The sequence below is a fragment of the Megascapheus bottae genome, chromosome 18 (assembly GCF_031878675.1).
Source record: "Megascapheus bottae isolate mThoBot1 chromosome 18, mThoBot2.hap1, whole genome shotgun sequence".
In the NCBI taxonomy this organism is placed as follows: domain Eukaryota; kingdom Metazoa; phylum Chordata; class Mammalia; order Rodentia; family Geomyidae; genus Megascapheus; species Megascapheus bottae.
Genome location: NC_143526.1, coordinates 40,066,217 through 40,090,482, shown reverse-complemented (window position 1 = coordinate 40,090,482; position 24,266 = coordinate 40,066,217). Strand labels below are relative to the sequence as shown.

General features: G+C 46.8%; 1 protein-coding gene across 3 annotated transcripts in view; it reads right to left on the bottom strand.

Annotated features, from left to right (window-relative positions):
• The window catches only part of Arfgef2 (ARF guanine nucleotide exchange factor 2), a 73,182-nt gene extending 49,368 nt beyond the window's left edge, over positions 1-23,814 (bottom strand). For 2 of the 3 annotated variants that reach the window (XM_090352495.1, XM_090352496.1), the window contains exons 1-6: positions 23,549-23,813; positions 10,420-10,450; positions 9,755-9,878; positions 3,153-3,299; positions 1,848-2,027; positions 1,268-1,502 (exon numbers count right to left, since the gene is read on the bottom strand). In XM_090352495.1, the coding sequence (XP_090208621.1) occupies positions 1,268-1,502; positions 1,848-2,027; positions 3,153-3,299; positions 9,755-9,878; positions 10,420-10,450; positions 23,549-23,669 (838 nt within the window). In that variant the 5' untranslated portion in view covers positions 23,670-23,813. Of the gene's footprint in view, positions 1-1,267; positions 1,503-1,847; positions 2,028-3,152; positions 3,300-9,754; positions 9,879-10,419; positions 10,451-23,548 lie in introns of all 3 variants that reach the window. The other variant, XM_090352494.1, reaches the window with a different exon arrangement.
• Positions 23,815-24,266: the final 452 nt, after the last annotated feature.

The window sequence follows — 24,266 nt, the reverse complement described above, 5'->3', positions numbered from 1 at the left end:
AGCAGGATAGGGAATTAATTACTAAATGGGTTTAAGCAAGAGAGAGTCGCTGTCTCATCATGCTTTTTTGAAATCACTTTGGCTGCTATATAGAACGTGGGATGTAAAGGAAGCATTCTGGTGTAGCCCAGAGAGAACTGCTTTTCTATCTGCACAACTACATTTACTGTAGTGGGTTTAAATATTAATATTTATTGACCAACCACAGTCTCATAAGGATTACAGTGAAAACCAGGACCCTTTCACTGAGTGTGAAAAGAAGACAAATACTATGGCAGATGTAGAAAGCTGGCTGGAGTCTCCAAGCACCATCCTTAGGATACATGGCAACAAGAATGAATGGAAAGCAATTCTTGGTGATACTTTCTTTTTTGCCCTTTCCTTGGTTAAATGAAGACAGAACAACACACCAGCAAATTGTTCTGTTCCAGGCATGCTAAGTACTCTGGTAAATAGCCGAGGAGTAAAGCTGATTCAATATGCATGCTCCAATAGGGAAAGCACAACCAACAGACTGTGACCAGGGCAAAAAGCCCAAAGACAGTGCTCAGGCTCTGAATTTAAGCCCCAGGACTGGCAAAAAATAAAAAATAAAAAAAGCAAACCCAGAACTGGGAGCACAGCCTAGTGGTGTAGTGCTTGTCTAGTCTACACGAAGCCCTGGGTTCAATTCCTTGGTACTACATGCACAGAAAAAGGTGGAAGTAGTGCTTTGAGAATGTCCAAGAACAGAACCCAGATCCTAGTTCAAGCCCTAGGACTGGCAAAAATCAAAACCAAAATCAAAAAACAAGTGACACCCCAGTGACTAGAAGAAGGAAACAAAGCTATCTGTTTTTCCACATATGCCATCACCTACCACCCATGCAAGCTGCCAGCAGAGCACTGACTCCTTACAGAGGCAGCTGAGCGGGTCTTAACTGCAGATCTTGGGCAAGGCAGAGATGCAGTGTGCACAGTATTAGCAAGGCCTTCACTCACCCTAGGGCAGCTAAGACATTGAATGAATCATCTCTGAGTATCTTTCCCGTAAGTGCCTAAGTACCTAAGCTGAGTCACTGCACAGAGACTGCCAGGGACCAGTAGTGGAACATCCCTTCCAGGAAGGACTCAAAGGCAACTAACCTGCATTAGACTGTAGGCCTCACTGGCTGTGTGCCATAAAAGACAAGCAAAAGGAATCAAGGGGAAAGCCTGGAATAGACAAGCTGCCCTCTGTGCCATCAGCCACAGGCAATGCCCTCTCCCCTTGGAAGGCTTGCTGTACCTGGCAGTGACGGGCCTCTTTCTCGGGGTGCACCTCCATTCTCTGAGCTCATTTTCCTAGTGTCACTCCTGGCATGTTCACCGTTGGGTAAATCTGTTTTTTCAGGAGTTGTTGGCTTGCTGTGTGCCTGGTTCTGCTTCAAATGGTTCAACTTTGGGGATCCTGCTGCAGCCTGAATCACAGGGGACTGGGGTTTTGATTGGATTGGTTTTTCCAGTTCTCTCGCCTCCTGCAACTAAAAGGCAACAGAAAGGGACTCAGTCTAGATGGTCTGAGCATTTCAAGAAAGAACAAAAAAGTTACTAACTTATTGCTTAAAAGATCTGTAACCACCAGGATAAAATTTCTCCAAGGAAACTGACTCAAAGTAAACTTGGAATAGGATAAACACAACGCACATACTGAACACTTCTAAGCCATACTTCTGAATGCATACTAGATTCTTGCTGATTTTAAATGAGAACAAAAGCCCAGTACAATCCCTGGACACCAGGGGAAAGTTTAAAGTACTAGAGAACCCACATGTCAGGGCTCAGCACAGGATGTCCCGCCCTCAGCAACCAGATCTGCTGTCACTCACCACCTGGTTTTCCATGCGGGTAAAGATGACATTAAGCATCTGGGTGAGCGTGGCCTTGGCAGTAGTTTGATTGATAAGGTTTTTGCTGGCCAAATAGATATTGTAACATGTCCTCACGGTTTGTAGGATAGTGCCCTCATGAATCTCAATATGTGGGGAAGTCACCGCAGTCAGCAGAGCCTGAAAAGCACAGGGGAAACAGTCACCTTCACGTACAGCCACCTCTGTCCTGCGTCCCTTGGCCAAGCAGGCCCAGAGAAGCTGAATGCACTCTTGTTTTGGCAGACCCTACAACAGCCTTGCCAACTGAACTGAATGATTAGTACCAAGAGCCAGTTTCTTGTTGTTTTGAGTATAAAACTCCTGAAAACTCGATTACTTAAATAAGTTGATTGAAATAGGTTTTCTGTTGGTTTATTTTTAAAATGTCAGACTTCTGAATGCTAACACTGATTGAAAAAGCTAGAATGAAAACTTCCGACACTTTGCTCAGGAAGAAAAGTCTCCCACTTGATTTTGCCCACAGGAATCCCCAAATATACATTTTTTGATGAGCAGCCAAACATGGATGGGTTCAAAAGGCCTTGAGGAAGGTGTGAATGACATGGAGCCATTTGTCATGGAGCGAGGACTTCAAGACCTGCAAGTTGTTTAAAACCCATTCTGACACTACTAGCTACTCAGGATGCTGAGCTCTGAGGATCACAGTGTGAAGGCAGAAAAGACCCACTCAGATTCTTATCTTCAATTAACCACTCAAACACCCGAAGTGGAGCTGTGGCTCAAAATGGTAATGTTCTACCCTTGAACAAAAGAGCTCAGAGACAGAGCTCAGTGCTGAGCTCAAGGCCTACAACTGCCCAAAAAATAAAAATTAAATCCATCCTACCCCTGTTCCCTGAGAAGCTGATACTTTTAAGCCAGGTCATGTCACCTGGCAGCAGACATGGAAGAGGAGAGCAGAATGGGGAACCAAAGGCCTGGGACATGTGAATGACACATGCACCCATAAGGCCTGCTGAGAAAGCGAGGACCAAGGGTTTTAGATGATTGAACTCACGTGCGATATACAGTATCATGAGTGCAACTGTTTAGTGGGAGAGTACACCTGGTCCTCCTCTCCTTGCCTGAGACCCTGCTAATAAATTCTGACTTTTAACCACAGAGCTGGATAATTCTTCCACACCAGGTGGTGCTCAGTTCAGCACCACCTGAGACAACGAACACACTAAGAAATTAGAAACATCGGTTCCCAAAGGAACTGGCTTTCTAATCTAAAATCCCAACAGGCAAATAGAGAAATACCTTAATTATTTGTAACTGAACTCCTTCATCCGTCTGAGGTCCCTGAAAACAGTTGCATATGGTTTCAACAATCCTATCAATCAGCCGCTTCCCTGGGGCTCCGCTGTCTGGGGCGTTGCCAGTGATATGCCCATACGCGATGAGTTTCTAAACACAGAACAAGAGTTATTAAGAGTTCCTGCCTGCCCAGTACCAGGGCTGCTGTGAGAGAGGCAGGGAGCATGGCCTTTCACTTCTACTTCTATAAGATACCCTCTCGTGGCAGTCCAAGAGCCTGTGACTGCAGGCTCCAATGCAAATCCTAGCCACAGAACTCACCAGCACACACCTGTATGCACATAGGTACAAACCCCAAAGATTAGTCACACACATTGAAGACAGAGTTGATGAGTGGTTCCCTAGAACTCAGGTGAGGGTGTTGTTGACAGAGGAGTGACCAAGGTAGTAAAATGATCTGGGTAGAGTGTGGTACTGCCTCACAATCACCGAATTATCCTAGCTACTCAGTAAGTTGGGCTCTGAGAATCATAGTTCAAAGCCAGCCCAAGTAGAAAAGTCTGAGACTAACAAAAAGCTAGAAGTAGAGCTTTGTCTTAAGTAATAGAGCGCTAGCCTTGAGCAAAAAAGCTAAGGGGCAGTGCTCAGGCCGTGTGATTAACCTCTAATGACAGTCCCCCACTCAAAAAAAGAAAAAAAAAAAAGACGTTTTGCTTAAGAAGAGAACCTAGCAGTTTGCATAGTAAGACCAAGAACACTTGACACTGGCAACTTTTGTGTGTGTATGTGTGCCAGTCCTAAGATGAACTCTGGGTCGGAGAGTCCTGAACTTTTGTGCTCAAGGCTAATGTTTTACCAGTTGAGTCACAGTTCCACTTCCAGCTTTTGGAGGCGAACTAGAGATAATGTCTCATAGACTTCCCTGCTTGGGCTAGTTCAGAACCACAATCCTCAGCTCTCAGCCTCAGTATAGCTACTGAGTAGCACGAGGCACTTGTGTGTGGCTCCCCCCCACCCCCCTCCCTGTACTGGGAATGGAGCTCAGCCAGCCTGACCAGTGAGGTGGGAAGACTTACAGATGCCCTCCCCCTCTTTATCCTGTTAGGCTCTGCCCATCACATGCCTGCCTCTGCCCACAGAAAGCAGGCAAGAGTCCTGCCATTACAGCCCCAGCCACTCAGCAGAATCCTGATGCCATTTCTCAGTGGATTTTCCCTCATCATCATCTACAGTGTGCCAGAATTCAATAATAAAGAGACAGATTGAGACAGCAGCTAATGGAATGGAGAAGCAGGCGGAAGCTTGCATTGTCTCCATTGTTCATGTTCAGACCCCTGGAGAAGCAGTGCTGAATGAGAGCAAGCCCAGAGCTCTCTACCTGCCCTGCTAATGCTCAGATGCCTGTGAGCATGGGGGAAGTGGAGGGAGAGATGCCTGCTGTGCAGTTTTAGGTCCCAGAACTGCTGGTTCTCTAGGACTCAGGTCTGTCCTGAGTATTGTGATAGGAGTGCAACAATCTACACACTCCCAGAATGTGAATGATGAAAAGGACACTCCCATGGGATGGGAACATGACTCAGTGGTACAGCGTGTACTAACCATGCATACACAAAATGGGGTCCAGTGGGTTGAAGGCATGACTTAGAGGTAGAATACCTGCTTAGCAAGCTCAAGGCCTTGAGTTCAAATTCTAGTACTGCCAAAAAGCAAAGTAAATTCAGCACAACCTGGATAACAACACTGCAAAGCAAAGACAAGAGATGAAGCCAGCTGCTGGTGACACATGCCTGTAATCCTAGCTTCCCAAGGAGGCTAGGATCTGAGGATCACAGTTCAAAGCTAGGCAGTCAAGTCCACGAGACTCTCACTTCCAATTATCCACCAAAAAAGTCAGACGTAGAGCTGTGGCTCAAGCAGTAGAGTGTTAGTCTTAAGTTCAGGGACAGCGCCCAGGCCCTGAGTTCAAGCCTCAGGACCAGCATCCAAAACAAAAGTGCCATTTCTCATGTTTTATAATATATAAACTTTAATAAAAATAGCATATGAATATAACTTCAGCTGAAGAAATTTATCAGAAGGATATCCTTAAAAAGTTTTCATTCATCAATAAAACTTTAGGTTAGGGCTGGGATTTTGGCCTAGTGGTAGAGTGCTTGCCTAGCATGCATGAAGCCCTAGGTTCCATTCCTACAGAATGGCTCCATACACAGAAAAAGCCAGAAGTGGTGCTGTGGCTTAAGTGGTAGAGTGCTAGCCTTGAGAAAGCTCAAGGACAGTGCCCAGGCCCTGAATTCAAGACCCAGGACTGGTATAAATAAATAAATACTTTACGTTAGGCCAGCTCTCCTTGGTAGAGCCCTGCATTGGGACAGATGTGGGGATGCAGGCTGACACAAAGAACATGGGGGCCTCACTTTTCTGCCTGAAGTGACAGTTGCCAGATGTCTTGAGGCTTCCCCTAGTAGGGAGGGAAATCCAAAGCACCTTTGCCCTCATTATGTCTCCAAGACAAAGAAAGGACAAGGCAGAGCATCTGGCTTTCAATTCTGCCTAAACCAGACTTTACCCAGACACTACTGCCTTCCATTTCCAGGATGGACTTTTCACTCTCCACTCCTGCAAATTCCAGTCAAACAAGCTCAGCAGGGTAGCCACCAAGGGGAAGTGTATTTTCCTTCAGTGGTGCAATTGCATCCAGACACTTTCTAATGGCATAAAAGATGATAAATGTTGCATTGTGTATATCAAATAGTGAAAACCTAGTATACTATAAATTTCCAGATAATCCATTCCAAAAAGAGAAGAAAACCATCCACCAAGTAAAAAAATCCCAGTGGGTTTAACCACAGCAGTAGCCATTTGAAATCAAACTCACATTTACATGAAGTTCCACAGTTTTTTGTTGCCAAAAAGGATCAGAGCACTGGGTAACTCTTAAAAGGAAGGGTCAGTACTCTTTCGTAAAGGAGCACATATTAAATATGGAGCCATGTAGGTCATGTGATCTCCACAGGTGGCCACAGGTAAGACCTGTGGGTGGACTAAGCAGTGTTTCTCCCTGTCATGCCCAGGAAGAAGTGTTCACCCACGACAGGAGGGTATTAGAAGACTGGCCTTTGGGAAGTGATCAGGCTTAGATAAGGCATCGAACTGGGGGCCTTGTGATAAGATCCATGTGTGCTCCCTAAGAAGAAACAAAGAGCTAGTGCTCCTGAGGGGAGAGAAGTCATAGGGAATGGGGCAATATGTGGGCAAGGGAAAGAGGCTTCACCAGAAACCACCCAGATGGAACCTTCATCTTGGACCATCCAGCCACCAGAATTGTGAGAAATAAATGCCTGGGGATTGAGCCACTCCCGGCCCTGGTCACTCTATTCTTCAAGCCTCAGTTTTCCTTGATTCTAAAATACCGATGAACCTAAGCATCTCGAGGGTTGTTGAGGGGATTGAGCACTTACTGTGGAAGAAGTACCAGGTCTCAGCAATGTTACCTGATACCAGCAGCCCAACACTGACCTCCTTAGGGAAGCAGAAAACTCAAAGTACATTTATACCAGAAGAGGCTGGTCATATCAAACATTTTAGGATGTAAGTAGGACCTGGTCTGCCATTTAGTTCTTAGATCATCAGGTGTCTCACAGAGAACATGGCACACAGAATTATTTTGAATAAGCAAGGCTTTTCGTTTGGAAGAGCTGCTTCTGTGAAAAATACTGTCATCAGTTCTCAACAATATATAGCAAAGAGAAGAGACTGAGTAAGTATCAGACAAGGAGTACCAGCAATGTGGTATGCCTAGTGCCACTGTACAGTCCCACAAGTAACTAATCAACAACGTAACTAATCAACATAATCAAGCATAACTAATCAGATACAACTAATCAACATAATCAGACATAACTAATCAACATAATTAGATATAACTAATTAACATAATCAGAAATAACGAATCAACAGCAGCAATCTATCTCATGGGATCTACACAAGCCTTTATTTATTTATTTGCCAGTCCTGGGGCTTGTACTCAGGGCTTAAGCACTGTCCTTAGGCTTTCTCAAGGCTAGAGCACTACCACTTGAGCCACAGTACCACTTCGAGCTTTTTCTCTGTATGTGGCACCTGGGTCTTTGTGCATGCTAGGCATTCTACCAAATTCCAGGCTAGCACAAACCTTTAGAATATGGCTATTCATCCATCCTGATAAAATCACAGGTAAATTGTACAACCTCTTCAATATATTTAAAAACTTTTATCATTGATGTGGATTGATTACTGGGGTTAAGAATAAATGTCTTGTCGTGAGTTTGGCCTAGTGGAAGAATGCTTGCCTAGCATGCATGAAGACCTAGGTTTGATTCTTTGGGACCACATATATAGAAAAAGCTAGAAATGGTGCTGTGGCTCAAGTGGTAGAGCTCTAGTCTTGAGAAAGCCCAAGGACAGTGCTTAGGCCCTGAGTCTAAGCTCCAGGACTGGCAAAAAAAAGAAAAAGAAAAAATGTTTTTAGTTGAGTGCCAGTGGATCACACCTATAATCCTATATATTCAAGAGGCTGAGATTTGAGGATCATAGTTTGAAGCCAATCCTGGTAGGAAAGTCCATGAGACTCATCTCCAATTAACCACAAAAAAAGCTAGAAGTAGAGCTTTAGCTTCAATGGTAGAGCACCAGTCTTAAGGGACTGAGGGACATTGGTAATAGGCCCTGAGTTCAAGCCTCAACACTGGCACAAAAAGGAAATAATAAAATAATTTTTAAAAATTTTTTTTTATTGTAATTAGTAAAAGGGTTACATGATATTTGCCAGATAGAAGGTGCATTAATTCGCATAGATTGATACCCTTTCACATGTCTTGGTACCCATTTCCCCCCACACACACCCCCCTCCCTAAAATAATTTTTTTAAGTAATCAGAAATTTTAGGATTAGGTTTGGAGAAAAAAAAATATAAAGACTTCAGATTAGAAATTAAGAAACCCAAGTTGTCCTGTTTCTGCCTCTTTCTATTTTATATTTATTGGACAAGTCACCCAATTTCTCCTGCTTCTTCATCCACTTAGAGCCTGAGCTGCTGTCCCTGAGTGTTTCTGCTCAAAGTTAGTACTCTTCCACTTTAAGCCATAGTTCCACTTCTGACTTTTGGTGGTTAGTTGGAGGTAAAAGTCTCACAAAACTTTCCTGCTCATTCTGGCTTTAAACCATTATTCTCAGATCTCAGCCTCTTGAGTAGCTAGGATTACAGGTGTGAGCCACCATCGCCTGACTGTAAATGATCTTTGATGGATGAAGCCCTATGACCACCACCACCACCACCACCAAAGATCAGTTACAATGAGATTATTACAGCTCTAAGCAGTCAATCCCCATTATTTGCATTTTCTGTATTTCAAATGTATCTACCCTCCAAATTTTATTGCACAATCCAAAAGTAAAACCTGGAAGTTTTGTAAGCATTTGTGGGCCTATGCAGAGGAACATCAAGCCTGGATCACTGACCTCCTGTTTACAGCTGAGGTCGTACAAGGTGACACTGCCTTTTTCCCGGTTCCCTCTGTAAACAAATGCCCCTTTTGCAGAGTAATAAGTGTTATGGTTCTCACACTTGTCCTTTTTACTCTTCAAAATGGCCCCCAAGTGTGTGCTGGAGTGCTTTTTAATGTTTAGAAGCAAGAAGGCAGAGATGTGCCTTACAGAGAAATCACATAAGTTAAATAAGCTTTCTTCCAGTATGTGTAGCATTGCGACTGACATGAGTCCAATGTTAATGAGCCAACAATACATATTAATAAATAAGGTGTCTTTAAATAGAAGGTGTCTTTTAAATATATAGCCCAGCGCTAGTGGCTCATGCCTGTAATCCTAGATACTCAGGAGGCTAGGAGAGAGATTGTAGTTCAAAGCTAGCCCAAGTAGGAAACTGCATGAGACTCTCATCTCCAATTAACCACCAGAAAACTGAAATAATGCTATGGCTCAAAGTAGTAGAGCACAAACTTTGGAGCAAAAAGAGCCCAGGGACAGTACTCAGACCCTGAGTTCCAGCCCCATGATTGAAAATAATAATAAAAATACAATATATAAACAAATAGAAATACACAGAGAACCATTCTATGCTGATTGTTGAACAAAAAAAAAAACCAAAACATGATGACTGGAAAACTGCAGAAACCTAAACCTGTACTTCTAGGAGCTTTGGTTCAGCACACACTCATGCTCACAGCAACTTTAAGAACAAAACTACAAACCAACAAGATGAGACAGTATCTATTTCTACATGTGATACTAAGAATTTTATGAGTCAAGAGAGAGGCTTTGTGTAATCTAATACTCTTATGCTATTAGTTTTTCCCTTAGAAAAAGAGCAACAAAAGGGGAATAACAAATGAAAACATTTTGGGGAAGCCAATATGTTAGCTGAAGACCTCTCTTCCTGCCTTCATAAGACCTTCACAAAAAGAACATAGCCTTCTTCTTTCCTCTCCACCTCCAGGGACACTCTGGTCACCTGAGCCAGCCCTAACAAGGCTCTAGGGGAGCAAGAGAGGGAGGGAGGTTTCCAAGGCTGGGAGGGAATCCCACTATCCCATCAAGTTAAAACGTGGTACCTGCAAGCAGTCAAGGGATGTGCTGACCACGCGAGGGGACTTGGACTGGCAAGCCAGCTCAAATGGAAGGAAATACTTGTCCGCTTCGATGAAGTTCGCCTTTGGTGGGGCTGCAGCGCCGAGCCTTGGAAAAAAACAGAAGGCCGAAAGGGGAAATGAAAAAAACTTGCTTTCTCTACTCTTCACTATGACTTCCCATTCTGCTTGTGATCATTTACTTAAAAATGCCTCCAAACTCAATCTCGAGGCCAGTTAATCAAAGCAGACACAGACAACTCAACTACAGAAAGAAACCAGTACCGTGTGTGGAGTGCAGGATCTCTGGCCTGCATGCTGAGCCTGTAGTATCCCACATAGAATCTGTTGGCAGCCATGTCAGTCTTGTATTTCCAAAATGCAACTACTCACAGAGCAAGCCAACTTCAAGCCTAAGCAAGCACTAGGCAAGCGCTCTGTCTCTCTCAAGAAGAGATACAAGGCATTCACTTGACCTTCATTAGCCTTCCCTCAAAGTAAGTACAAAAGTATCACACCAGTAACCTGTTCAGAAACAGATTCTATTGCATGCCCAGCAAGAACCAGGGGAGCAGAACAGGAAATGGGTTATCCTGACTATGACCTACCCCTTCGTGCCATTTCAGCAAGGACAGAGCGCTATTGCTTACCTCTGCTTTTCTATTTCTGCTTTAATCTCATCTGGTGGGGAAGAAAGAAAAGCACATTAGGAGCATACAACATTTATGGATAAGAAAACTGTACAATATAGTATTTGGAGATGATTAGAAGAATGTTTGTATGAGATTTTGAAATAATGAAATCTTGATATGAAATGAACCACTAAATTACCACAGCAGTAATCCCAGCTATTGCAGGCAGTTGCTGTGTGTTTAGGTTAGTTGACACACACAGCAAATCTAGGAGGGAGTATTGCTGTTTCCTCCATCTTTTTTTCCTTTCTCTCTTTTTGCCATTCCTGGGGCTTGAACTCAGGGCCTGAGTTCTTGGACTTTTCCTCAAGGCTAACTCTCTACCACTTCAGCCACAGTGCCACTTGCAGCTTTTTCTGTGTATGTAGTACCAAGGAATCAAGCCCAGGGCTTCAAGCATGTTAGGCAAGCACTCTACCACTAGGCCATGCTCCCGGCCCCTCCTCCATCTTATTTACAGCAGCGTTTCTCAACCCCGGTGCTGCTGGAATCTGTGGGTAGAGAATCTCTTATTCTGAGGCCACCCTGGGTGCATAGCAACATCCCTGGCCTCCACCTGTTGGGGGCCAGTAGCTCTTCCACACTCTGCGGTGTTTGTGCTGTTTGGTGATAGGATCTTCCTAGGTGGAGCCTGCCTCAACCATGAGATATTCTGGCCTCAATTTCCCAAATGCTAGGAAGTACTGAATGATTCTAGACACTGCTGCACATCCCCTAAGAAACTCCCTCTGCTGTGAACCAGTGATTTTAATGAGGAGACCCAAACAGAAAGAGCTGGGGAAGCAAGGTGGTGTGTTGACTCAAGTCTGCAATCAAGCTGCTTAGGAGATACATGGTTCAAGTCCAGCTGGGCATGGAAGTTCACAAGATTCCATCTCAACAAAAGCTGGTCACAGGGGCACACATCTGCTCTGGTGGGTACAGAGAAGCACAATGATTGTACACAATGACATGGGGAAGCATAGTAGAGGATCACAGGCCAAGCAGGCTCAGATATAAAGTAACATAGTACCTCAAAAAATAACCAGTGCAGGCCAGGAGCGTGGCCTAGTGGTAGAGTGCTTGCCTAGCATGCATGAAGACCTGGGTTCAATCCCTCAGTACTATATACATATAAAAAGCTCTAGCCTTGAGAAAGCCCAAGGACAGTGCTCAGGCCCTGAGCTCATACCTGGGATTGGCAAAAACAAAATAAACAAACGACAAAAAGAAAAAATAGTGCAGGTCAGGCACTGATAGCTCACATTTGTAATCCAAGGATCTCAGGAGGCTGAGATCTGAGGATCATAGTTCAAAGCCAACTTGAACAGGAAAGTCTGTGAGATTCTTATCTCCAGAAAAACAGCAAGTGGTGCTGTGGCTCAAATTGGTAGACTGCTAGCCTTGAGCAAAAAGAGCTCAAGGACAGTGTCCAGGCTATGAATTCAAGCCCCAGACTGACAAAAAAATAAAACTTGGAAAATAACCAAGCCAGGTGCGGTGGCTCACGCCTGTAATCTTAGCTACTCAGGAGGCTGAGATCTGAGAATCACAGTTCAAAGCCAGCTTGAGACTCTTATCTCCAATTAACCACTAGAAAATTGGAAGTGGGGCTATAGCTTCTGGGGTAGCATGAGAGCCTTGAGCTGAAGAGCTCAGGGACAGTGCCCAGGCCCAGAGTCTAAGCCCCACAACTGACCAAAAAAAAAAAGTAAAGAAGGAAAGAAAAGAATCAATGCAGCCTGATGCTAGTGGCTTATATACTTATAATTGCACACCAGCTATGATGGGATTCAGCCAGGGGGAAGTATCCATTGTAGGTAGATGCCAGGCTAAAAATGGTCAAGTCATATGAATAACTTTGGAGAACACTAATAAGTAGAAGGATGAGGGAGAAGTGTGTGCTGGGGACCACACAGCTAGCCTATCGGTGCTGCCCATAGGAGACACAGATAGAGCTGGTGGGTATCTGTTAGCAGAGTGATGTGGGGTGGTGGGGGCACCACCTCCTGGAATCTTGATTTCCTAGTCTGGAAACTGGATGGAACTGGCAGGACAGGAGGCGGGGGGGGGGGGGGGGAACCACTCCTGACCTTCCATGAGAAAACCTTGTTGGATCAGTGAAGAAGGCAGTGGCTCGCACATAGTGGGCAGTCAGTAAACGGCAGTTGCTTGCTCTTATCTTAAAATAAGAGTCAATGAGAGTGCAAAATCTCTAGTATCACTGCTGGAAATAGGCCAAGGGAAAAAGCGAAAGAGTAGGATCGCAGGCTTGGCACGCCTGACAGGGCACAGAAGACTGGTACTCACCACACCTTCACTGCAGCCTTCATCCCAGGGGGCCACAGCCTCACTTACACACACACACACACACACACACACACACGCACGCACGCACGCACACACACGCAGAGTCTAGGAATAGGAGAAGAGGACTGCCCAGAGAGGTGCTCCCACCTACCTGCTACACTTTACCAGTGTGCCCCCCCACCTGCTATGAGGCAGCAATAATCGCCCAGGCTGGGAAGTAGTGGCAGGGAGAAAGCCACAGTCCTCCTGGAATTCAGTTCTGTATGTCCTGATTGCCTACAGGAGCAGCCACCCAGACCCACTTAGCAACAACTTGGGCTCAGATTCACCTTCTCCTTCCAGGATGAGCCCATCAACAATCCTCACCAACCCCACAACCAGCCCGCCATCGGCAATCCTGCCACAAATCCTACATCACTCCCCACGACACAAACTTTCCTCTCATCCCCTCTTCTACACGGGGAATCATGTCCCCATTGAAAGCAGGGGCACTGCCCATAGCCTCCTCTCTACTGTAGTGCTCCCAGAGAGGACTTTCCACAGCCTTCCTCCTGCTGCATGCTCCACCACAGGTCCCATTCGCAGGGGCCTTTTCAAGAAGGACAGGCCACCAACAGCCACCAATGACCCCTCTGACCTTGGGTCTTCCAGAAAAATCCCAAACTAGGACCACACTAGCATCTACTTGAGAGCTGCCTTCACTTATCAGGACAGGCTGGCTGGCAGGTGAGAGAAGCCATCACCCACAGCCTGGGGGGGGGGGGTGCTCAGTCAATCCCTTCTCCCCTCTTGTATCACCACTATGACACAAGACTCTCCAAACAGCCTAGCTCTCCCCTGCCTGTCCCACCCCACCGCCTCCTCAGGGTCCCTGGAGTGGCTCCTCCCTCCATGCAGAAACCAGTGAGTTTGAATAAGCCCAAGCCTCCTCTACTTTCCAAAAAAGAAAAGCAAGGGGACACATCTTTTTGACAGCCCCATTCCTCCACTATTTCAGCATACCACCTCAACCCACATGTCCCCAAACCTGACAGGTGTGATGACAATCTCCATTCGCCCTGATCTCCCTGGCATGTGACTGCTGACCTCACACTTCTGGCCAGTGCTGTAGTCACAACTTTCCCCATCTTCTCCTCCGCCTCCAACCTGTCTCTGAGCCAGCGCTGGCACCACTGCTGACACTCTTCCACCCAGCCAGGAAAAGCTGGAGGCCCAGCCCAGGCCTCCTCCCCACTCCCCTGCACGATTCCTCTCAGACACTGCTACCCTACAACTCTCTTCCGGTTTCCATTCAGCAACATGCTTGTTATGTGTGGTGGCCTGTGTGAGCCATGTTCCTCCAAAAGCTTACACGCTAATGCTTGTCCCTATCTGTGACCCAAGGGGAAGTCATCGGATCATGAGAACACCAACTTCATCTGTGGATGAGTTCACACTGGAGGACATTAGGTGAGGCCTGGTCAAAGCCAGCAGGTCACTTGGGGAGGTGCCACTGAATGTGTAGCTTTCCCTTCCTTGCTTCCTGCAGCCACAGGTGAGCAGCTCTGCTCCATCCCAACCTCTTCTCCATGAAGTGCTCCCTTACCTCAGGCCAACAAAGGATTAAAACCATGAGCCTTCTTAGCCAGGCACTAGTGGCACATGCCTATAATCCTGGCTCCTCAAGGGCTAAGATCTGAGGATCCCAATTCAAAGCCAGCCTGGGCAGAAAGTCTGGGAGTTTAGCCTAGTGGTAGAGTGCTTGCCTAGCACACACAAAGACTGGGGTTTGATTCCTTGGTACCATATACACAGAAAAAACCAGAAGTGGTGCTGTGGCTCAAGTGGCAGAGCTCTAGCCTTGAGCAAACAAAGCTCAGGATCAGTGCTTAGGACTTGAGTTCAAGCAGGGGAAAAATGACAACAACAACAACAACAACAACAACAACAAAAAACAACCAAAGAAATAAATCCTTCCTCTCTGAAGTTGTTTCTCCTGGGTGTTTGGCACTATAATACAAAAAACAGACTAATTCCATTTTCAAAGGCAGAACCAACCCACATCTGCCTCCTCCCCACTCCACCTAGCTCCTCCTTCAGCTCAGCACCATCCAGCAGAAAGCAAGTCCCAGTCCCAGAAGCCTCCCTTCCAATGACCTCAGCTCAGCCCAGCCCAGCCCAGCCCAGCTCCATGTCCTCCGGGATTGCTTCCTAACCAGACCTACACTCTACTCCCATGTCACCTCACCTACAGGACAGCAATCCCTCTGTTCTTCCTCTAAGATACTCTGGACACATGTTCAGAATTGGTCTTTTCAAAGTTCAAACCTGGCCATCCCAGCACCTTCTTCCCTGTTCCAAACTCTTTTGAACACTTCTCTACCCCAAAACTCACACCTCTCACCAAGATTTCCAAGGATCAGCTGGGTAGGGCTCTAAATACTTCTCCCCTTTTGCCAAGCTCTGACCAACAATGACCTCTTTCAGTCGACCTTCTGCCTCAGGGGCATTGCTCAGGCTGTTCCCTCTGCTTAAACATCAGACGCTGGTCTGTGTCTGACCAACCTATTTACTGCAGATCCATCACTCAGACCTCAGAGCTAACCTCCCCAAGGAAGCTGCCTTCAGCCCTCCAATGCCCAAGCATAGCTAGGCCTCTCCCTCTGGACTTCTTGAGTAGTCAGTGACTGAACCAGACCCCATCAGAACCTGATGCATGTTGGTCTGCTCCCCTTGCATCCTGACACCAGGTGTGACATCCAACTAAACCTCTTCTGAGTGAGGGTCACACTGGCCTGGTTCACGAGGGATTAAATACAGAGCAGCAGATATGCTCAGCGAGGGCTGGACTGAGGAAACACATAAGAACTTGACGTCCCAGCACCAGAAGCCTGTACTCGCCCACTAAATTATAAAACCTAACAAAATACCATGCTAAAAAAAAATCTGAATGTCACCAAGACAGTAAACCAAAACAAATCTCTGACAGGAAGAGTCAAGGAATGAATCAGCAAACGTAAAACTCATTTCTAAGAGAACTTCACTGGAAAGGAAGTCACTTCCTGGCAGGCCCCAAAGCCTGGAGAAAATGGTGAGAAGAAACACAGCTCTGAGCTATTTATATAGAGGCCTCCATGTTCCTGTGGCTCAGGTACACATTTCCACCGCTCTCACTCTCCTACATCAGATCAATCTTCCTGGTTTCTCCAGATCTGCCTCGGTGGCTCCCCTATCCCAGACACACAAGGGCTGGACACAGCCACCTGCCAATGTTGGAGATGTCCAAAAATGTCCATAAGCCAAGTGCCAGTGGGGGCAATGAAAGGCACCCATTCAATTCTGTCTTCAAGACAGCACCACCAAGGCCTCTGCACTATGGCAGAGGTTCTGCCCTGTGCTGGGTCTGTCAGTCACTTGCTGTTCTAGTGCACTTGATCATGAAAATAGACTTACCTATTAGGTAAGTCCTACAGTTATCTTAGGAATCCAAGGATCAAAGAAGTGAAATAGATCTAGCAATAAGCAAAGTTTCAAACTCAGCTTTGAATAAATTTTCTACCAAACCTATAAACTCTTTTCAATAACCAACAATAGCGCAGGTGCCAGTTGCTCATATCTGAAAACCCTAGCTACTTATGAGGCTAATAAGATCTGGAGGCATAAGTTAGCCTGTGCAGAAGAGTCTGTCTCCTCCAAAATAACTAGCAAAATGCCAGACTGGAGGTGTGGCTCAAATGGCATAGCATGAACATATCATACAAGCCAAGTGAATGTGAGACCCTGCATTAAAAACAAAACAATCAGGCACCAGTGTCTCACATCTATAAGCTTAGCTACTCAGGAGGCTGAGATCTGAGGATCGAGGTTCAAAGCCAGTCCTGATGGCAAAGTCCATGAGCCCCTTATCTCTACTTAACTTCCAGAAAATTGGAAGTAGTGCTGTGGCCCAAAGATGCAGAACACTAGCCTTGAGTAAAAAAACTAAGGAACAGTGTCCAGGCCCTGAATTCAAGCACCCAGGCCCCGAGTTCAAGCTCCATGACCAACCAAAAACAAATACAAAACACAATCCAATAAACTGAATTAATACTGCCAGAACAACCTCCTTTCTCCTGAAAAAGCATTACAAAACTTTTCAACTAGGACAGTCGTTGTAGCTGTTTCTCTGTGTGAGCTGTGAGTATACTGCTGTTGAGACTTGGTTTCCCATCACCAGAGGATCCCCAAAACAGAAATCACCCCCAAGATTACCAGGATGGCATTCACTGCTGCATCAGGAAAACTTAGCTCAAATGCAGCCAGGTCAAATGCCATTGATGTGTTCATTTCTCCTGAGTCTTTTTTTTTCTTTCTTTCTTTCTTTTGCCAGTCCTGGGGCTTGAACTCAGGGCCTGGGCACTGTCCCTGAACTTCTTTTGCTCAAGATCGGTGCTCTATCCCCCTTGAGCCACAGCGCCACTTCTGGCTTTTTTCTGTGTATATGGTACTGAGGAATTGAACCCAAGGATTTGTGCATGCGAAGCAAGCACTCTACCACTAAGCCATAGTTCCAGCCATCTCCTGAGTCTTAAACCAAGGACATATGCAGTACACAGTTCCAGAAAGTGGGGTGGGGGGAGAAGCCGTGATCTTTTGACTAATGGTTTTCACACATATGTCAAATTCAGCTACAGAAAATACAGTGTCCGCAATGAAACTTCCCTTTTAGTATAGGAACTGTTTGCAAAGGCTTCATCGAATATTTTACACACGAGAACGTGCTTGGAGCCAGGAGCCAGATAGGAATGAGAGATGTGGGACTCAACCCACACCACCTGGTGCATACCCTGGATTCCCATCAGTTCCTGGCTGAGTTACCCTGGCCAATTGGCTTAACTTCTGTGGGGCTCTACGGCGTAATAATAGTGAGAACCTATCACATGGATAGCTCCATGCTGGGAACTCAGAAATGTAGATGTCACACAGTAAGTAAGTACAGAAAATCATTCAGCTACTTATGAAATATATATATATATATATATTTACAATTTTCCTGACAACTGAGATGGCAGCAGTCAGTAAACATTTGGCCCTTACCCAGCAAATTAATGTATTCAGATAATACATCTCTAGTATGTGACTGCATGCATATGTGCCCACATGTGGAGAGGATTGTTAAAACAATTCAGTTAAACTACAGGAAAAAAAAATGTTTCCAGCCAGGCACAGTGGCTCATGCCTGTAATCCTAGCTACTCAGGAGGCTGAGATCTGAAGATCATGTTTCAAAGCCAGCCTAGGCACAAAAGGACTTGAGACTCTTTTTTTTTTTTTTGCCAGTCCTGGGCTTGAGCTCAGGGCCTGAGCACTGTCCTTGGACTTTCTCAAGGCTAGAGCTCTACCACTTGAGCCTCAGCACCACTTCTGGCTTTTGTCTATGTATGTGGTACCGAGGAATCGAACCCGGGTCTTCATGCATACTAGGCAAGCACTTTAACCACTAGGTCAAACTCCCGGCCCCGGACTTAAGACTCTTATCTCCAATTAACCTCAAGAAAATGGGAAGTAGGGCTTGGCTCAAGGGTAGGGTGGTAGCCTGGAGCTGAAGAGCTCAGGGACAGTGCCCAGGAGGAATTTAAGCCCCATGACCCACCAAAAAAGAAAGAAAAAAATGTTTCCATATCTAATTTTTTTGTGTATTTAGTTAAACTACAGACAATTTTATCTAATTTTTGCATGTGTGCTGGTCATAGAGCTTGAGCTTAGGACCTGGGTGTTGTTCTTAGGTGTCTTTTGTTCAATACTAGCACTCTACCACTTGAGCTATAGTACCATCTCAGGAATTCAGTAGGTAGCCCACCTGGGCTAGCTTAGAACCATGGTCCTAGCTACCACATCTAATTTTAAAACTTAAAAAAGTTTTTTGTCAAGTCTCCAAATGCCATATAGTTTAGAAGTAGACATGTAATTTAAAGAAGCGTCATGGGAAAACACAGGTCTCAAATCAGACAATTACAAAGGGGAAATTGTAGGAATGTAATTATATTTCCCAACAGCAGGCTGAAAGGTTGGAGGTCATGAATACATGTCAAGGCTTCATTAGCAAAGAGCAATGTACTTGGGGTGATAACCATTCTTACTAGCCCTTGATTCTCCTCCACTTGGACAGTCACCTGTGCCTTCTCCACTTGGACAGTCACCTGTGCCTTTGGTATTTACACAGGTGAGTCACTGACATTAGTCCAAACCTGTTCCATCTTGATATCACTGATTGCACAAGGGACAACCCTGGCTTCACTGACCTTAGCAAATTAACACAGCCAATAAGCACAGGCTTTCTGTCTCGTAATTAGTCTTATGTATTACATGTACAAATCAAACGGAAGTAACTCACTCTTGGAGACTCAATGTTAAGAACAACAGCTGGGCATGGTGGCATACCCTGTCCTCCCAGCTATTGAGAGGGCCCAGGATTGTGGTTCCAGTCACCACCTCAACTCCACAGAAAAAGCTGGGTATACAGTGTGTCAAGCATAAACAAGAAAACCTAGCATCTGTCTACACAAGAAAAAAACAAAAACAGCTGAGATCCTATCTCAAAATAAAACAAAATTTAAAAAGGCTTGGTGTGTAGCTCAAGTGGAAGAGCTCTTGCCTAGTAAGCATAAAGTTCTGGGCTCAGAAAGAAGCAAAAACAAAAATTAAAGAATAAAATAAAACCCCATCAAATCAGAGCACTTCCAGTTTTGTGGCTTGTTGCATCTGAAAATAAACACAGTAGCCAGGTGCTGGTGGCTCACACCTGTAATCCCTGCTACTCAGGAGGCTGTGATCCGAGGATCATGGTTTGAAGCCTGTGAAACTCTTAATTCCAATTCACTATTGGAATAACAGCTAGAACTGAACCTGTGTCTCAAGTGGTAAAGTGCTAGCTTTAAACAAACAAAAAAGGTCAGAGACAGTGCCCAGGCTCTGAGTTCAAGCCCCAGGACCAGCACCAGAAATAATAATCACCTATACTGGGTATCTCCTATACACCACCTTCTTTGTACAGGTCACCTAAATCTTTATGGAGATGTGTAAGAGTAAAGAGCCTGTTCAGCACAGAAAGCGGAAGGAAGAAGCCCGGGCCCCAGGAGGCGGGGCTCCTAGCTTCTAACATTGTCCATGACATATTGCCTTGGCAGCCCTGACCCGCTCCATTCCACAACATGCTACAGCTGGGGGAGATGCAGCCAGAAACAGTGCCCTATAAATCACTGCAACTTGCACCATTCTCTTATTAAAATTAACGACAATTGCTGGGTGCCGGTGGTTCACACCTGTAATCCTAGTTACTCAGGAGGCTGAGAAATGAAATGGCAGCTGGATGCTAGCCCAGGCAGGAAAGTCTGTAAGACTCTAATCTCCAATAAATCACACACACACACACACACACACACACACACACACACACACACACACGGAGCCAGAGATGGAGCTGTGGCTCAAGTGGTAGAGCACTAGCCTTGAAGCAACTCAAGGACAATGCCCAAGTTTGGAGCGCAACACCCCCCCCCACACACACACACGTGTGCACACACAATTAATGTCATACACAGACAACTGACACAGACATCTCCAGGATACTAACTATATTACCACACTTCTTTTGGTGGTGGTGGTGGTTGTGGGGTCTGAACTCTGGGCTTACATCCCTGAGCTCTTCAGCTCAAGGGTACTGCCCTACCCCTTGAGTCACAGCACCACTTCCAGCTTTCTGGTGGCTAATTGTAGGTAAGAGTCTCACGGACTTTAGTGCAGTGACTTTCAACTGTAATCCTCAGATCTCAGCCTCCTGAGTAGCTGGAATTACAGGTGAGAGCCGCCGCACTGGACTCTACCACACTTCTTAGACATTCTCCTCAAATGGGATTACTAGACACAAACTGGCCTTTGAGCTACCAAGCAACGGATCACCAGGCACTTTGTGTCCTGTTTGTAAATACCAGCAGTCTTTCCATTTCACAGTAATGACTCTCAGCATGGCACTCCGGAGAGCCGATCACTTTAAGTCAACACACAGAGGTCCCTGTGCATCATCACAGTGGTGGCTCATTTCAGAGAGGGCCACTGTTCCACCTTCTACAATCTGTGGTCCACTTTCTTTCCGTCTATCTCATTTTTCACAGTTCATTATTAAAATACTCAAGACACAGCCTCCAACTTGAGTTGGAAAAATCTGAACTTTTTGAGCAAAAATATGATCCAAGAGTACCAAATAAGGTCTCAATTTTAAGGTTGCTGACACTTTTAAAAGTTCCAATAATGTGATATACAACTTGGTGAAAACCTTATGCTACAATGTCCTAAGGAGAAATGAAAACTAATCCCTAATTTGAAACTCCCATAGAGAGAAGGGCGTCCAGGGAGACTTCAATGTGGAGTTCCCAGTATCATCAGGCTTCTACCTAACCAACAGTCAGCCTTAATTATCAAAACAGAAAAGCTTTATCAACCTACTGCTGTTCACACCTATAGTTCTAACTACTGGAAGGCTGAGATTTGAGGATGGGGGTTCAAAGCCTAAATAGGAAAAGCCTGTGTGACTCTCCAATAAACTAACAAAAAAAAAAGTCAGAAGTGCCACTGTGGTTCAAGTGGCAGAGTTCTATCTTGAGCAAAAAGCAGCTCAGGGACAGCGCCTAGGCACTGAGCTCAAGTCCTAGCATCAGTGCACACGCGCAGAGACGCAGAGAGACACACACACACACACACACACCTCAATCGCAGTGAATTTCTTCCACAGATCCTGAATTTCACAAGACTACCAACTGCTTCTGGATTATCTAGGCAACAATCACTCTCTCTACAGTTCCTGACCCTTGAGGGAGTCACAGATCTGAGAAAAGCTGATCTTCCTCACAGGGAAAAGCAAAGTTTATTAAGTCAATTTCTAGGTTGCAAGCGAACTCTTTCTATATCTTACACCAAATGCAGAGAGAACGGGGAAATCAATCTTAAACTAAAGACACCCCCCCAAAAAAAAAGCATCCCTTCCACTTACTGAATTTGTGAGGAAAATCAAACTTTTTTTTCTTTATTCGCAGAATCCAATGGGAAAGCACTGGGGTACTGAATTGGCCTGAAGACAGCAACGCTCATGAGGACCCATCCTCCTGACTCAGAGCACTGCTCAAGTTCCCCACAGTGAACACTTCCTGCTTTTCACAACTGGACTCATGTCACATTTTCAGAAAGGATTATTTTCCTAATTATCCTGTTTCTAAAGCAAATCCCTGGTTCTGCATTTCCTTTCTTCCTCTTATACTTTATGTTAACAAATAGTATTCACTAAAATTCAAAATCGCCTAATGTACCAGGTCCTGGTGGCACACACGTGAGAGCAGATGATCAGAGCATCAAGGTTCCCAGCCAGTCTGGGCAAAGGAAGTTTGTAAGACGTTATCTACAATTAACCACCAAAAATTCAGAAGTAGAGCTGTGGCTCAAGTGTTGAAATACTAGCCTTGTGCAAAAAGGTTAAGGGACATAAGGCACTGGTAATCCTAACTACTCAGGAAGCTAAGATCTGAGGATCCTGGTTCAAAGCTAGCCCTGGCAGGAAAGCCTGTGAAACTATTTCTAACTAATCACCAGAAAACTGGAAGTGCAGCTGTGGCTCCAGCCTTGAACCCCGGCCCCAAGTTCAAGCCGCACAACCAACACACACACACACACACACACACACACACACACACACACACACTGGAAGTGCAGCTGTGGCTCCAGCCTTGAACCCCGGCCCCAAGTTCAAGCCGCACAACCAACACACACACACACACACACACACACACACACACACACACTGGAAGTGCAGCTGTGGCTCCAGCCTTGAACCCCGGCCCCAAGTTCAAGCCGCACAACCAACACACACACACACACACACACACACACACACACACACACACACACACACACACACTCTGGAAGTGCAGCTGTGGCTCCAGCCTTGAGCCCCAGCCCCAAGTTCAAGCCGCACAACCAACACACACACACAGAGCTAATGGACAGTGCCCAGGCCAAGTTCAAGCTCCAATATTGGCAGGTACAAAGAGACACAGATTCATTTGCTCTATTAGCACATGAGTTCTCCCAGGCAGGTCTTGTTTCCCACCCACTGGGCCTGGTACACAGTGGGCATTTGACAGGTAACTAGAAGACTGATGTGGGCATCACCTCGCAAGATTCTCTCTCTGCTTTCATAATCTGCTGGTCCATTCAACCAGCAAATATTGTTGAGCACCTACTGTATGCCAGGTACAAGAGGCACAGCAGAGAAAAAAAGAGCGGACAATATCCTTCCTTTGCGGGCCCAGCATACATTTTAGGGGCCACCCAGAATATGGGTGCACGGCACACGGGGTATGCGTCTTGCACGGCGCCACGCCAGGAGCCCACAGATGGCCCTGTAAGCAGGTTCCGTGAGGGGAAAAGCTCCGCATGATGAGAAGACTCTCCACTCGGACAATTCCCCCCGACTCCAGCTGGGCTGCCTGCCCTGCTCACCAGGTACAGAGAAACACTCGGGGCCAGAGCAACTGCCTCCAAGGACTTGGAGTAGGGGAGGGAAGAACCAGGAAACGGGGCGAGGAGCGTGGCCAGGGCCCTGCGCAGGGCGGCGGCAGGACCAGCCCTGGCTGTCTCAGCTTGCCAGGTGACCTTGGGCCGGTCCCGGGCGGCCGGGCACCGGCGCCCCGCGGGGCCTGGGGGGAGGCGGGAAGGTGGGGCGGAGGTCCCGGAAGGCCGAGGCCGAGGGCCGGACTGGGTAACGGCCGGGCCGAGTGGGACGGCTCACCCACCGAGCGCCACCTGGCAGGCCCTGCGCAGCTGGGAGTGCTGGGGCCGCTTCACCTCCTTGTCGGCCAGGATCTTCTCCAGGGCCCGGGACACGAACATGCTCTTAGTCTGGCTTTCCTGCATGGCCCCGACCGGCGGGGGGGCGGCGGCCCCGCGGGCGGGCGGCACGAGCGAGGGAGGAAGCGAGGCTGCGGGCCCGGTGTCCCGGCCGGCAGCCTCGCCGCGTCCGTCCGCGCCGCCCCGTCAGGAAGCGACGCCGCGGCCCCACGGCGCCGCCATGTTGGAGCGCGTCACGTGATCACGTGACTGACGGGGCCGCTACGTCCGCCGCGTGTCCGTAGACCCCGTGACCCTGACGGGGGCGTGGTCGTGTCTCTGGATGGGGGCGGGGCCTGGCCTTGACGTGGGGCGGGGCGAATTGGGAGGGGCGGGGCGAAGCCGGGCGGGAAGCGGGTGAGGGGAGGGAGGGCGTGAGTGACGGCTGAGGAAGACCCGCCCCTGTCCCTGAGCTGCTTTTGCTCTACCCCTTGAGCCACGGCGCCAGTCCTGGCTTTCTCTGTGGGTGGCGTACTGAGGAAGGAGCCCAGGGCTCTGCCACCTTTCCAGCCCAAGAGCAGAGCGAGGTTTGCAGAAATGCGGCCACGGAAGGTCCCGGAAAGACAAGGTGTATTTTCACCGCTGGGAAGTCTCCCGCCGCCTGGCCCGCCGGAGGCCCGGAGG